Source organism: Phaethon aethereus (assembly GCF_964289735.1).
Source record: "Phaethon aethereus genome assembly, chromosome: 5".
NCBI lineage: Eukaryota > Metazoa > Chordata > Aves > Phaethontiformes > Phaethontidae > Phaethon > Phaethon aethereus.
In genome coordinates, this window is record NC_138579.1 from 16,809,017 (window position 1) to 16,822,639 (window position 13,623).

The following is a 13,623-nucleotide window of genomic DNA, read 5'->3' on the forward strand; positions in this document are numbered from 1 at the left end:
CCACGCAGGGCAGGGCGTCGGTAAAGCCAAAGCGGCAGCTGTAGCGCAAAACTCTTACTCGCCGTTTTAAGAAGTGTCCTGTTCGTTATCTTTACTTAGAATCAAACTTCTAATTGGGGAGAGGCAGGGGAGGGAGGAAGTTATTCCTCAAACGTACAGGATTGCTTCGCCCCACTCCAGTTTTACTTTAATGCCATTTGAAATGCCAGATGAACGACGGGTACGTGACCTAACATTCTGTTCAACTTCAGCCATTTCATCTGCTTTAGGTTAACGTATTACCCTAACTGAAGCAAACGTCACAGAAATCATCTTAGGTGAACTGAAAAGTTTGAATTGATGTGTAGATTTTAAACCTGTAGAATGTTTACTTAAATACCCTTATTGAGAAAATTTACTTCTAAATATATAAACATAAAATGCAGTCATGAAGTAGATGTGCTAGCTTGCAAGCAAGACAGACAAAAAGACATTTGCACTTGTAAGCTGTCCGGTATCTGTGTGGGCCACAGTTATTATGGGGCAGTTTAAATGCATTGGCTATTTTCTTAAGTTAAAAAAAAAATTTAAAAATGCAGCTTTCCTTACCCAGCAAGTTGGAGTTTTGATCACCTTACATCAATAGTAATTTTCCTCTTTATCCTTTCCTGTTACTTGCCTGGACTCTAGCTCATATTTAAAGACAGTAATTTACTGCAAGAAACAAGCTTGATAATATCTGCATATTACAATGGCACAGGTTTTTTCCAACCATTAGAATGCTGTTAAATTTAACTTTTTCTAAATTCAGTATCTTTAGAGTTTATGAGGTAAAAGTTTAATACAGTGTGTACAACATTGTCACTCTTAGCTTATTTTAAACATTCCAGTAGAATACAGAGGTCATTAAAAATACAGACGTGTTGAATAGGAACTGTGATTTGGTTAATTCATTAAGTGTGGGAGGAAGAAAATAAAAAACTTACCTGAAGATAGCATTGCAGGATTTAGTAAGAACAATACAAATATGCCTAAACTTTATTTAAAAAAAAAAAAAACAAACAAAACATTAAATACCCCAAAAACAGATGGGACATCCACCAGTGGTTCATTGTATTATCTTTTCCATAATAAAAAAATGCCCTCTGAAGTTTGATATCAAAGTTTGCATTCTTCTGATGACAACAGTGGCAGATGTTTGATGACTGTAAATATTTCAAATTATTAGTTTGAACTTTGTAGAAGTATCAAACTGCATTTGCCTCTATCAACAAGTCCAAGATGCTTTGTTTCTACTGAACAGATCCTTAATTCTACAAAATTTATTAAACTAATTTATTGACTTTTTTCAATACAAACATTGCATCTTTTAAAAAAGTGAACCTACCAAGCACTCTGCTAATGTACATGTATACAGACATCTGTGAGTATATTATCAAGACTTGCACATTAGGTGACAACATTTTTGGTAAGTGTTCTTCAGCCCCAATGATGCCATTGTGAGACAGATTAAGCACAGCAAAGCTACCCGACTAGTGTGTTTATGTAATTTTATAAAGGATGCCTTTTGTACAAATGCACACAAGTTCAAAAAAAAGTATGTATTATGAGAAAATAAGCATACTCTGCTTCCTCAGTATCTAACACAGTAGTTTTTCTTGCATTTAAGTGCAGATTCTAGCTTAGTCATATCTAGCATGTTCTCGCTATCCTGAATTATTTTTGGTTATTCTAGAAGCTGAACAACTCAGTTCTAACTTTTATTGTTGATTAAAATTGGTTTTCTCATTAAGGTACATTTACTATCATTTGATACTTGTAGCTGAAAGTGTAAAGATTTTGCAGTTTAAAAAAAAAAGAAAAAAGAAATGTACTAATGCACACATATTACCTACAGCAGGGAAGCACAACTTTAGCTAGAACTCTCAACTCACATGTCCGATTCAAATCAGTATGTCTAAAGCCATCTGTTAGAATCATGGCTTATTAACGTTAATTATTTTGGCTACAAAAGTAATTTTCAGCTTCTTGTTTGCAGATCTTTATGAGTCCATGAGCTTACTCTGGAGGTTCACGACAGGTAACTCAGAAAAAGCAGCCTATTGCCAGTAGATTGTGAAACACTGAACAGAAATTTGTGTATCTACTAGCAGATTTTTATTGGTTGGAGAAAATAAAAGAGGAATTAAAGCCATAAATAACATCAGCTGTGATGAAAAGGAGACAGGGTGGGCAAGATATAAAGATGATGAATCTGTTCGAAAAAAGACAAGCAATTGCATGCTGTGAAAAATATATACAACACAAAGGTTTATTGTTTTAGGCAAGGTAATTATAATATTAAGACCATAATCATCAGTGGTTTTAGCAGTTAAAGAAATTTTAGTCAAAAGGAGGCTACTTAAAGGTACTCACATCAAGCATTTGGAGGATTGGGCTCATGCTGATCCAAAGATCAATCAAGTGATGCACAGCTACTTGTAATTTTTACTTTTATTTCAGAGCAAGCTTAAACTATTTAACAAGAAGAGAAATAGTGCCATCTGCTGACGTAAGAAATAGTCACTTGCAAAAAAAGCAAGTGTAAGATGCCAGAACTGTTACAGCTGAAGTTTTTTAAAAATGGAGTTCAAACTTTTAAAGAAAATAATATAGCCCCTAATTGTTTATGTACACATTTCTTCTAGGTTTTTTTCAACTTTTAAGAACTGCAGATTTTGAGATGGACTCCTAATCAGGAGACAAGGAAGGGATGCTCTTAGAATGTGCTCTTTTTGGCAGTAAACTCTGCCCCTGCCAAGCCACTGCACAATCCACAACCTTTCCCTTTAACAGACTAGAACTCAACATCCTGCTGAGTGTTACTTCCACTTCCTATATCTAGGATATAGGAATATATCCTAGGATATAGCATATATCCTGTATCCTCTATCATCATTCTTATTTAGAAAACATTCATTTATGTACTATTTCTTTTAGGACATAGTAAAGTTTCTGGTAAAACAAAAATACAAGAGCTAAGTATGAATTAAGACAGTAAAATCAACTTTGTAAGTTCAGAAAAATCAGACAGCTATGGGATTGTGCTGTTTTTTATTGTGTTTTCAATGGAGAAATACATCATCTGTTTACAAAATAGCTCTTGAAAAATACAAGGAGTACAGATACTATAAAACAAAGCAAACTCCAGTCATGAGACACTACGTACATCATGCGAAAGCAACAGTCTGATCTCCAGGTTATGAAAACTAGAATTAAAAAGTCACTATACAGAAAGGTTCCAAGTTTCCAGCTTGGCAAAACTTGGGTGCAGTTACATGAAACGTTTAATAAAATGAAAAAGATTTTCTGATGTGTAAACAAAATGACAAGACTAAATTTGTGCCTGGCAATTTCGATCTAAACTCCATAGCTACACAAAATACACAGACACCTTGTACACTTCAATTGTTAATATAACCTTCTTTGGGGGGTGGACGACAGCAGGCTGCACAGGGCAAGGAAAAGAGAAATATTGTATACTAGACATCTTAGACAAATGGAAAAAAAAACCCAAACCCTTCAGTTACTGCACAGCCTAAGTAAAAGATAAGCTACACTCTGACTTTGGAGAATTAATTTAGAAGGATAAGGGGAAGAGTGTAAGTAATTTAATTTTAACATGAAAGATGCACATGTAGTAGGATGAAGCACAATGGGAGAAGGGAGTTCATAAAACATGCTAATCAAAGTATGGGAAGTATGATTTGACATCCCACGTATTTCAGACTTAAGTAATAGTAACATGAAGTTTGTTATCTACATCTGGTATTACTGTTGGTATCCCTCATGTTCCTCAAATACTGCTGTTCTTCACCATGAGAGATTCAGTTCTTTCAAAAGAAAAAGTTGTTACTTATCTTTTTTGTTAGGACTACAAGAACAAAAAATAGGAGTAAGAGAGCTTACTAGATGTCAAGTGCTTACTAGAAATATGATTTTTAAAAATTCAATGTTGTTCAGTATGTAAAACTATTTCTGATGAGCCATCTAAAAATAAAAAGGTTAAAATTCTTAGGGAAAAATCTTTTTGCCTTTATTTAAAATTTGAAGCTTTTTAATGAATACAGGACTTTCATGGAGTGTACAAAAATCATCTTATATTAAGTGATTCAAAGGCCATCAAGACAGGTGTTATAATTCACAGGCACGCAATATTTACTTAAACACTTTAGTCATGGGACAAAATTTTGAATTTGTGCCTAAAGGCCACAAGATATTATGATTAGGTAAGGGGCAGGGGGGAACTCAAATGAGGGCCTGGCTTATTTTTATTTTGTATAAGTAACTGTTGTCCTATATTGGTGCATACAAGCTGCAAAAAAACCCCAACATTAAACGCAAAAGCTTTTCCCAAGAAATAAAGGGATCAAAAAGGGAGTAAGGAGTTTGATTAGCTCAAAGTAAAGTTTATTTACCGTTTGACTGCTGATCTGTATGCACCTTAAAACAATCCTATAAAGGTAGACCACGTCTTAATGATGTCCCACCAATACCAAAACTTCCCAATTACTTCCTCAACATAAGTCTTATAACCTCAAGATTTGACATTTCATTTTAAAGGCTTACTGCTGCTTGATGGCAGTTGAACTAGATATACTACACACTTCGTTTTCAGTGTATAGTATATCATAGAACATCATCCAATTTGAAGATTACTATTAATTATTACTATTGAAGATTCTTCAATAAAACGAAAGTGTATCAGCTGAAGATCTAAAATTAGTCATACTCCAATAAAAAAAGTACATAAAAGTGCATTTAAGGGATTCTTATGCCAGTTTTATCTCAATTTTGAAACAATGCATCAAACAAATTCAATCAGAATGTCAAATATGGCTACAAATAGTGTTCATGTTTTTAAAGGCAGTAATCCTTCGAAATATTTAATGCAACTGTTGCTAACACATTAATTGTACTCCTGGCTTCACATACTAACCTGGACTTCCAATCAAGTGGTGATTTTAGCCCAGAAAGGGAAGTGCACAAAATATACCTAAATCCATTTACGATCACGTTCTAGTCTTGCACTCTCCGTTCTCCTTTTTTTCTAGCATTAGAAGACAACAGGTTGAGTTGGCAGATACTGTTTATGGACCCCTGAGGTTGTTTTTACCGGTTCAATCTCAATTTTATTGAATTCTTGATAACAGGAATAGGATTTGCAGGGAGAGCAGGGATATCTGAAAGGTCTGTACTGGGTGTTTTCTGAAAAGAAAAGAAGAAGTTTGGTTGTATTTTAGCTTTGTAAATACCAAAAGAAAAACATTGTAGTAATTGGCACTAACTTTCAAAAACAAATCCTTTACAAGAGTTTTTAAGAATATAGCAAGATAAGGATAATTAGAAATTATAAATATAGAAGCAGATATTCCTGTTGCCTACACAGTCATTATTACGGAAAATTTGTACAAGAGCCTCTTTCATAGCGTGCATTTCCTTTTTCGACAACTGCAAGAAATTAGGAAGTCCTGCAGATAAAGCTGAGCCTACAAATGACCTGTATTATAATAAAACATAATATCCAGATAATAAGTGTGCTTGATCAGCGACATATACTATCTGATCTACATGTTTACTATTTAAAAGTTCCTTTGAACAATTCAGCCCTTTACAGTGAAATGATAAAAAACTGTCCCCAATGCAAAGTATGTGTCTTTCATACATTCATATTTCAGGCTGTTTAAAAGCTGTTTACAGCCAAATTTCCAACTTTTCATATTGGTGTAGAGTTACATGGAACGCGTATGATGAACTCTAACACACTGCTTTATGACTGGGTTAAGAATTTCACCTTGAAAATAATCTGAATGCTTTTTTCCTCACTTAAAAGACTTAAATCCCATTCAGCAAAATTTTATCGAAAGCCAAATAAAGGAAAACACAGAAAAGGAATGCGCTCAAGATTCAGGACGATTCATTAATTCCTCACATGCCTAACAAGCCTCTATTGTTGTGTTTGGGAGGGTTGGGCTTTTTTTTTAAATTTTTAAGTATTTCTCCTTCACTTCGGCAGATTATTTGACATCCTAATAACCCAGTTGTTATGCATTACTTCCCATGATTTATCAGAAAATGCTTTCTTATGTTATAAACATTCAAAATTAGTATAAGGTACATTTGATACATGGGAAAAACTCCATTAAAATGACTGCTCTTAATTGTTGTTTTATTAAAAAGAAATCAATCGAGTTAACACCGACTGACACAGTAGCAAAGCACAATGCAACAGGGACTCAGGGCAAAATAGCTTTGACCTCCTGCCTCCCCCCAGTAGCCCACTCAGGTTGGTGCTGACCTGCAGCTTAACATGTTTCTATTTTCTGCAACATGAGCAGTGTTTTAAACAAAGCCAACGAGAATACTGAAAAATAACAGAAAAGGCCATACTTCTGCAGTTTCTAGATTACTTTGCTAAAGTAACAATTACTCACTTTGTAAAAGCTACAAAGCTTTACTAATCATCCCTCAAAAACAGCTAAAACAAACTTGGTATACTAAATTACCTAAAAATTTCCCTGAAGCAATTTAGAGTACCCATGTAACATCTAGACTTTTGCCAGTTTTGGTACCTTTATTCAGTACTGCTCACATAGTTCATAAAAGTGGTAATAAGAACTGTTGTTTTGTAACAGAGTTACAAAACAACATTTTGTGTTGGGTGGTTTTTGTTTTTTTTTTTAATAGTCTGGTAACAAAAACAATACCATTAATACTTTTGCAATATACCTCCATTTTTAATCAATACATTTACTACACATCATTAAATGAGTAAAGTGCATAAAATGCTTTTGCGATGGTGAAACTTTAATCAGTAGAGCACTAAGAGAAGCTTAAAAATGCTAGTAAAGACAAAGACGTGTTCTCTAGATGTTGTTAAAATGTTAGGAACAAAAATTCAACTGAATACCACAGAATTCTTAACTTAGTATCTATTTTTCCAATGCTCCTTACACTTACAATACCTGCAGTGAAGTAACACCGCTGGCTAATGAATTATAGGATTACAACTGTTCTCTCTCTCTCATACCAAGTATCAGTATCTGAAGTTACATTTCAGACATGCTCCACTTCTACCAGGATATCTTTGAGCAGCAGCTATTTAAAGCATCTGTTTCCTTGTTAGAAACTATTATTCTGTGATGTGCAAAGCACAAAGGAATAAACTGAGCCCCTTACTTTGAAGGCACAATTCAGAAGAGCGAATCCAGCTTCGGTCAGTTTGTATGGCAAGCCATACATGTTTAGCTACAATGCACATTCAATAAGGTCAATGACCATCTAAAACACAAAAATTGTGACAGTAACAACAAGCAGCTTTCCATACAGTGGATTTACATTAAAAATTATACATTTATTTTTAACACGTGGACTCATTTTAATTTCAATGTTTTCACCACAGATTAGCACATACACAGAGAGGTGTTGTTTTTAAAAACAGTACCTGAGGAGCTTGCAGAGAAGTTGTCTGAAGAGTTTCTGTTTGAGAATTAACATTCACTTCTGTCTCAAGCTGCTCCTAAAAAAGCCCAAAAGCACCAACACAGTTACACTACTTCCAATTATAATGGAGTTCTGTATAAACAGCTTTTAACCAGAATACCTTAAATTGTGCATATACAGCAAAAGAAAAAAGGCAAGTATCAGTACTTTCTGCACTGATACCCATCCTTTTATAATACAAAAATCACCACACTAGAGAATGTTTTGTTGATTAGGAATTTGACATCAACACAAGCTACATCACTTCTCAGTTGTCACTTGTTTAACCACTTAACGCCTTTTATACAGAATCCTACAGGAAAACATTACACATCATTCAGCTCATTAAAGGCAAGAAGTGTAGTATAAGGAAGACCTTGTGAAAAGCTACTGAATTTGTTGCAAATTCAACTGCTTCTCCGCTCCTTTCACCGTTCTGCCAGAAAAGCTCTCCCAATACTTTAAGGGGCTGAATCAGCTTTCTGGATGAACAGGTGAATGTCAGAGCTTTTCAAAATAAAACAGTGGGTCCACATGGCTAAAGGAGGACAGTGGCACATTCTCATTTTAATGAAGACAGCCTGTTAGTTAAAATTGTACCATTTAGTAAACCATAGCCTAACAAAAAGGCATGCATTTCAATGGAGAAAAAACTATGTTTATGTTTAAGAAGTTAATTCCTCCATTTCCTTCTTTGGACATTAAGGACATAGATTCAGAGGAAACTGACAATAAAAGCTAACAGGATTACCTATGTCTTTTAAAATGATCTTTATCCAGAGAATCTATTTTCAATGTTAGGATTTAGGGCTTACATGCATTTCTGCCTTCACCTGTCTTCAGTTCAAAGAGATTTGAAGGTGACCACATAACAAGCTACAATTCCTCACTTAAGGGTATGGAAACCATAAACCAAAGCACCTGAACGTTTTAATAGATATTTTAATTTCTCAGCATATTTTCCGGAGTATTCCAAAGACAACAGAATGAGCCCTGTAAAAACTGTATACGCCAAAGAGAAGAGCTGCTATCATAAGGCTAGAGACAGACTCACTATTTCTGTTTGCCAGTAAGCAGAAAAATTGTATGCTAAATTACAAGGTACTGGAGGGACACACTTGAATCTCTGGAAGTCCCCAAAAGGTATGCTGTAACTTCATAAAACAATTTCACTATCAGAAAAGATTTACCACCATTTGAAAAATTTTTAATCTAAAAAGTGAACAAGGTAGCACCTGGCTTTGGGATTCTCAGTCCAACATGCAAAAATCCCAGTGAAATTCATAGGACAACTGTTCTTTAACTAAGTAACACACATGGAGTTTGGGATGCAGGCAAAGAAAGGCATATAGACACAACCCTGATATGATTTAGCAAATTTAAATGTAAGTACCATCATTAATTTTTTTGCTCATTTTGCATAATACTGTATGAATGACCAGCAAAGAAATCACTGTCCTACATGACCATGGACTCAGACACAGGTTAGCCTGGCAGCGGGTAATGCACTGCAGTTCATTAATATTGACGTATACATTGAAAAATAACATATCATTTTGATATCTTTATTGGAGAGTCTATACTGTATCTACAAGCACTCTTAGTCATTCCAAGCTGGAAACACAGTAATTTTCACACGGAAGAGTCCTGATTAATATACACTAAATTGTATGGTCTAGGCATAGATACCTTAGTTTCCATTTTCTCATGCTCATTCAAATCTATACAGCTAGTATCTTCACTTATTTCATCCTGCTGAAATGCAAACAAACGCAGAAACGATTAAAAGTCATAAAAACATACTTTAAAAAAAAAAAAATCAAGAAAATAAGATTGTAAAGTGTTTTGAAGATAGAATTAGTTGTAAGACTTAACATGTTAGAGTATAACAAAAAAATTGCTTTTAAGGCATGAATTTAGAATCTTAGAGTTTGTGCTAAGGCAGCACATGTCACATGACTAATATCAGCATAATAAAAAAACCACTAACACCTATGCAAGCTGAATACATAAAACAGCAATGCAATCAGAGTAGGAAGTATACACCCCGCTTAAAATATTTGAAACGTGGAATATGAGAATCAGTGCTCTGCAGCTGAAATGAATATGCAAAGTTTTGGACATTGCTATGGCACGATCTCAAAAATCTCAAATACCTCTTCAATTTTCATTTTCTTGGGAGACTCTTCTTTATGGGGAGAAGATGTCCTTTTCACTGCTGTGACAGGGCTAGGCATTTTTGTTGCAACATTTCCTGAAGTTCTTGGTGATGGATTTAACAGATATGCTGAGGAAACAATTCTAGAGATGGTAGGCTTTGGTGGTGGAGAAATGGCTGGTTGTGTGGCAGTTTGAGGAATGCTTTCATTTGAAGTACCTATGGATAAATAATTTATAAAAGCTTCAGCAAGATGAGTTTCAACATAACCATTTCAGTTCAGTCACTGGTATTTTTGGTCTCTATTCAAAACCACTGTTATCAAGTAGGCATCAAGGAAGTGGTACAGTTAGTGATATAAGCATCACATCTGGAACAGCAGGTGTGCATACACAGCACAGTTTAGGTTCAAGCTCATTCTGAGACAGAATTCCTGTACCAGATCCAGGGTAGCCATGTCAGTTACACTCTCCTTGGTCTAACTAACCCTGTTTAACAGCAGGGTACACTAGCCCTGACAGAGCTCTGTGCTAATATAGATTATTCAGATTATGGTTGCCAAAGACTGCCTTAATATCAAATCCAAGAGCAGTCCAACACTCCCTTTGTCACTCAAACACAAGGTTTATCATTTCTCGGGCTCAGAGTACACAATGACAGATACAAAGTCATCACAGAGCATCAGATACAGATCTGACATTCCATACATCCTTCTGAAAAATGCTCCATATGACAAAGCTCTACCTCATCAACTGCCTACCTCAAAACAGTAGCACACATAGGGAAATGCTCCAGGATGAGAAAAATTACATTGAGAAAATTCTTCATTAATAGTTATCACATGACTGCTTTTGATTAACCAAAATGCAAGAATGAACAACTTCTGATATGCTTCCAAATCCAAAAAAAAAGTCATGCCACTTCAGCTCCATTTAGTGCTCATGGACAAACTTACATTAATGCACCTGTGACTTATGATAAAAGTCAGAGAACAGTAAGACTCTGTCATGCATCATGTCAGAGTGAAATAAGAGAGATCTCATCTTGAGAGAGTTGGTTCCCTTTTCCATCAATTTCTGACTTGCTCCTTGTGTATAGCTAAAGTTCCATCAAAACAAGAGGAGTAGCTAAGTGAACTTTTTCACCAGATGCCTTTGTTCTTTCACTAATTTTTTTTTTTAAATATGAAGTGAAGTATTCTTTTTCTTTTAGAAAATATAGAGGATAAAGTCAGCACACAGTGGGACATATTTGTGAGCATTTTTGGGAGCATGTGTTTTGCTTACATCTGAGTCTTTTTCATTCCTAGAATCAATTTCATGAAGCACAAGGAACATGGGAAGACAGATTAGACAGTACAGAACCATCCCTTGGCTTTAACTAAACAACAAAAATTGTTCCTCCAGTTTTAGATAGTTTTTTCTAATTTGACCAACTGAACTACAGACCTGCATCAGGTCACTGGAAAAACGATCGCTGTTGTGAAAGGCAAATATAAAACCCTAAGAATGAAAGAATAAACAAACATCACGGCACAAAGTATTCTGCCATGATTTCCCAAGTCCTAAAGAGATTAGTTACACCTGTACATCAACGAGAACATGTTATAGCACATGTTAAGTAAAGACCTCAAACAGGAAGAAAAACTGCTTTATAAACGTTACAAAACTCAACAGAAACGATATGCTATGTCATTTTCCTTACCCCCTGAGCTTTCACTGGAATTTATTTGTGGCACAGTGACTTCAGAAGCCTGTATGTTGGTCACAGATGCTGCTGTTACAGCTGGCGCAGGACTGCTTCTGCTAAAAAGAGAAAAATGACGAAATACTCAACGTTAGTAAAACTATGGTGCTGTATGATCCACCTTTCATCACACCATATGCATGGCCAGTAACCTTAGCTGATAGGATTTTTACCTACATAATGGATCGGAACTTATAATACTATGTCACAGTAGGAAGACAGAAATGAGCATTGGAAATGTACTATCAAACTTGAACAACAGAAGCTATTTCAAATCTTCAATCTGAATCACTCCAAAGACAGTTTTTTAGACAAGTAAGAAGCTGCATTTAAAAAAGGCAAAAATTACGGCAATGTCTGCCCCAGTAAGGTGCAGGGGAAAACATAGCATCTATTTTCCAGAAGGATGGAACAAAACCAGTGTAGAAGGACTAAAATAGAAAGTTTGTTTTCAATCTACACACACCATTACAACTATGATTTCAAGTCTGGACTTCCTCAGCAAAGACCTGAGATTCCACATGACAAAAAAAATTGTTTTTTCATATTCAAGAAACAGGGAAGCAGTACGTGCCTAAAAAGAGTTTCCACTGCAAGTGTGATATCCTAGATATCATAGACTTGGTTTAAGAGCATGGTCAGTGGTATCAACTATTGGAAATCATTTACCAAGGAAGACTAACTAAAAGACCACTTGTCAAAAGGAGTAAGTTAAGTTCACTAAACTCTTTTACCCTGTAATATACACCTAATACTGCACAACTATTGGAGATTGACGTTAACTTCTCTGTGTATCAGCTAGATGAATAAGAGATTCTTGAAAGAACAGAGAGTAGAATCCCATTTACTTGGGCAAATTGACATTTAAACAGCAAAAGACTTAACACATGAAGTTCAGCTTAAGATAAACATTAATATGTACACTTTGAAAATTATGTTCCTAAGCTTAATTTGCATAGATTTCAGTAGTAATAGCAGTAGCACTACTGATTTCTCAGACAGAAAGCCTAAACTTTTCTGTCTCACATTTTGATCCAAAACTCACATATAACTCTCACTCTCACACCTCAATTTCCTGCTCATTACCTCACAGCCTTGTACTGCAAGTTTTTATATCACCTTCTTCTTCTAAGCATCTTTACCCAACCTTAAAACTCCTCATCTGAAGTCCAATGCCATGCCTCTTATCTCCCAAATTTAGCCCTGCTCTAATGCTCAAACTGGAAATAAGAATGTCTGCAAGCTCCGATTTGAAACATTCACACCTTGATAACCGTAGTATCTCATACATGCAGCATTTGCTACGCTTTTAACACAAGTAATTAAGGAACAGAAAGCAGGAACAAGACTGAAAGTCTTCATTACCCCTGAGAACTTCCAGAACTGTTCAATGGACTCGTCTTCATAGCACTAGTAGGCGAAGGCACAGACGTGCTGTTATCACTGTCCATAGACAAGTCTAGGCTGCTGTCATTCAGAGTTGTCAACCTGATTCCTTCTGTTGAATGCTGCAATCCACAAGACAAAATTATATTAGTCTTAAGGGCTTAAAAATCAACAAAGATTCAAATGATGTAATAGTTCAGCTATGCAAAATGTTAGCTGTTACATCTGTGAAGAAAAAAAGAAACAAGAAGGGATTTAACAGTGATAAGCTTCCACCATGAACTAAGTATGTATGCATGCCTTAAATGCAGTTAAATTTAAGTAATTTTTAGAAAAAAAATTGAAAGCAGGAGTATTTTAAATGCAAAACATGAATGGGCAATTTTCAAATCCTTTTACATGTAAATAATTCACTATCCTGTCACTACAAGCATTTACATTTCCACATTCACAATTCAGATTCATCTGAACCAATGACGTTCAAAACCGTAAGATAAACTGATATTACATTTAGTGATTATATTTTCAGCTTTATTCCACGTTTCTTTATTTTCGTGAGCTTATAGATACTGCTTTCATTATTAACTTCAAAGTAATACTGATGTACACCAAAACCACAATTAATACAAAGAATTTAGAGACCTATTTGAACTTAGTGAAGAAGAATATCCTCCTATGACATAGTACTACTATAAGAGATGTATTACTTAATATTTACATTGTCCTCTGAAATGTATTATGAACAGATTTACACTTGGTTTCAATACAACATTTCCTATTCTTAAAAAAGCAGCTAATATAAAACAGCTATAGTAATAGAGAACATTATTCAG

General features: G+C 35.0%; 1 protein-coding gene across 1 annotated transcript in view; it reads right to left on the reverse strand.

The window, feature by feature from the left end:
- Positions 1-5,130: 5,130 nt before the first annotated feature.
- PAPOLA (poly(A) polymerase alpha) overlaps positions 5,131-13,623 on the reverse strand; it is a gene marked incomplete at both ends in the record, with an annotated part of 45,099 nt that continues 36,606 nt past the window's right edge. The window contains 7 exons of the mRNA XM_081999819.1: positions 5,131-5,226; positions 7,198-7,266; positions 7,463-7,537; positions 9,190-9,255; positions 9,657-9,877; positions 11,363-11,463; positions 12,770-12,912. Coding sequence (XP_081855945.1) covers positions 5,131-5,226; positions 7,198-7,266; positions 7,463-7,537; positions 9,190-9,255; positions 9,657-9,877; positions 11,363-11,463; positions 12,770-12,912 — 771 coding nt within the window. The remainder of the gene's footprint in view (positions 5,227-7,197; positions 7,267-7,462; positions 7,538-9,189; positions 9,256-9,656; positions 9,878-11,362; positions 11,464-12,769; positions 12,913-13,623) is intronic.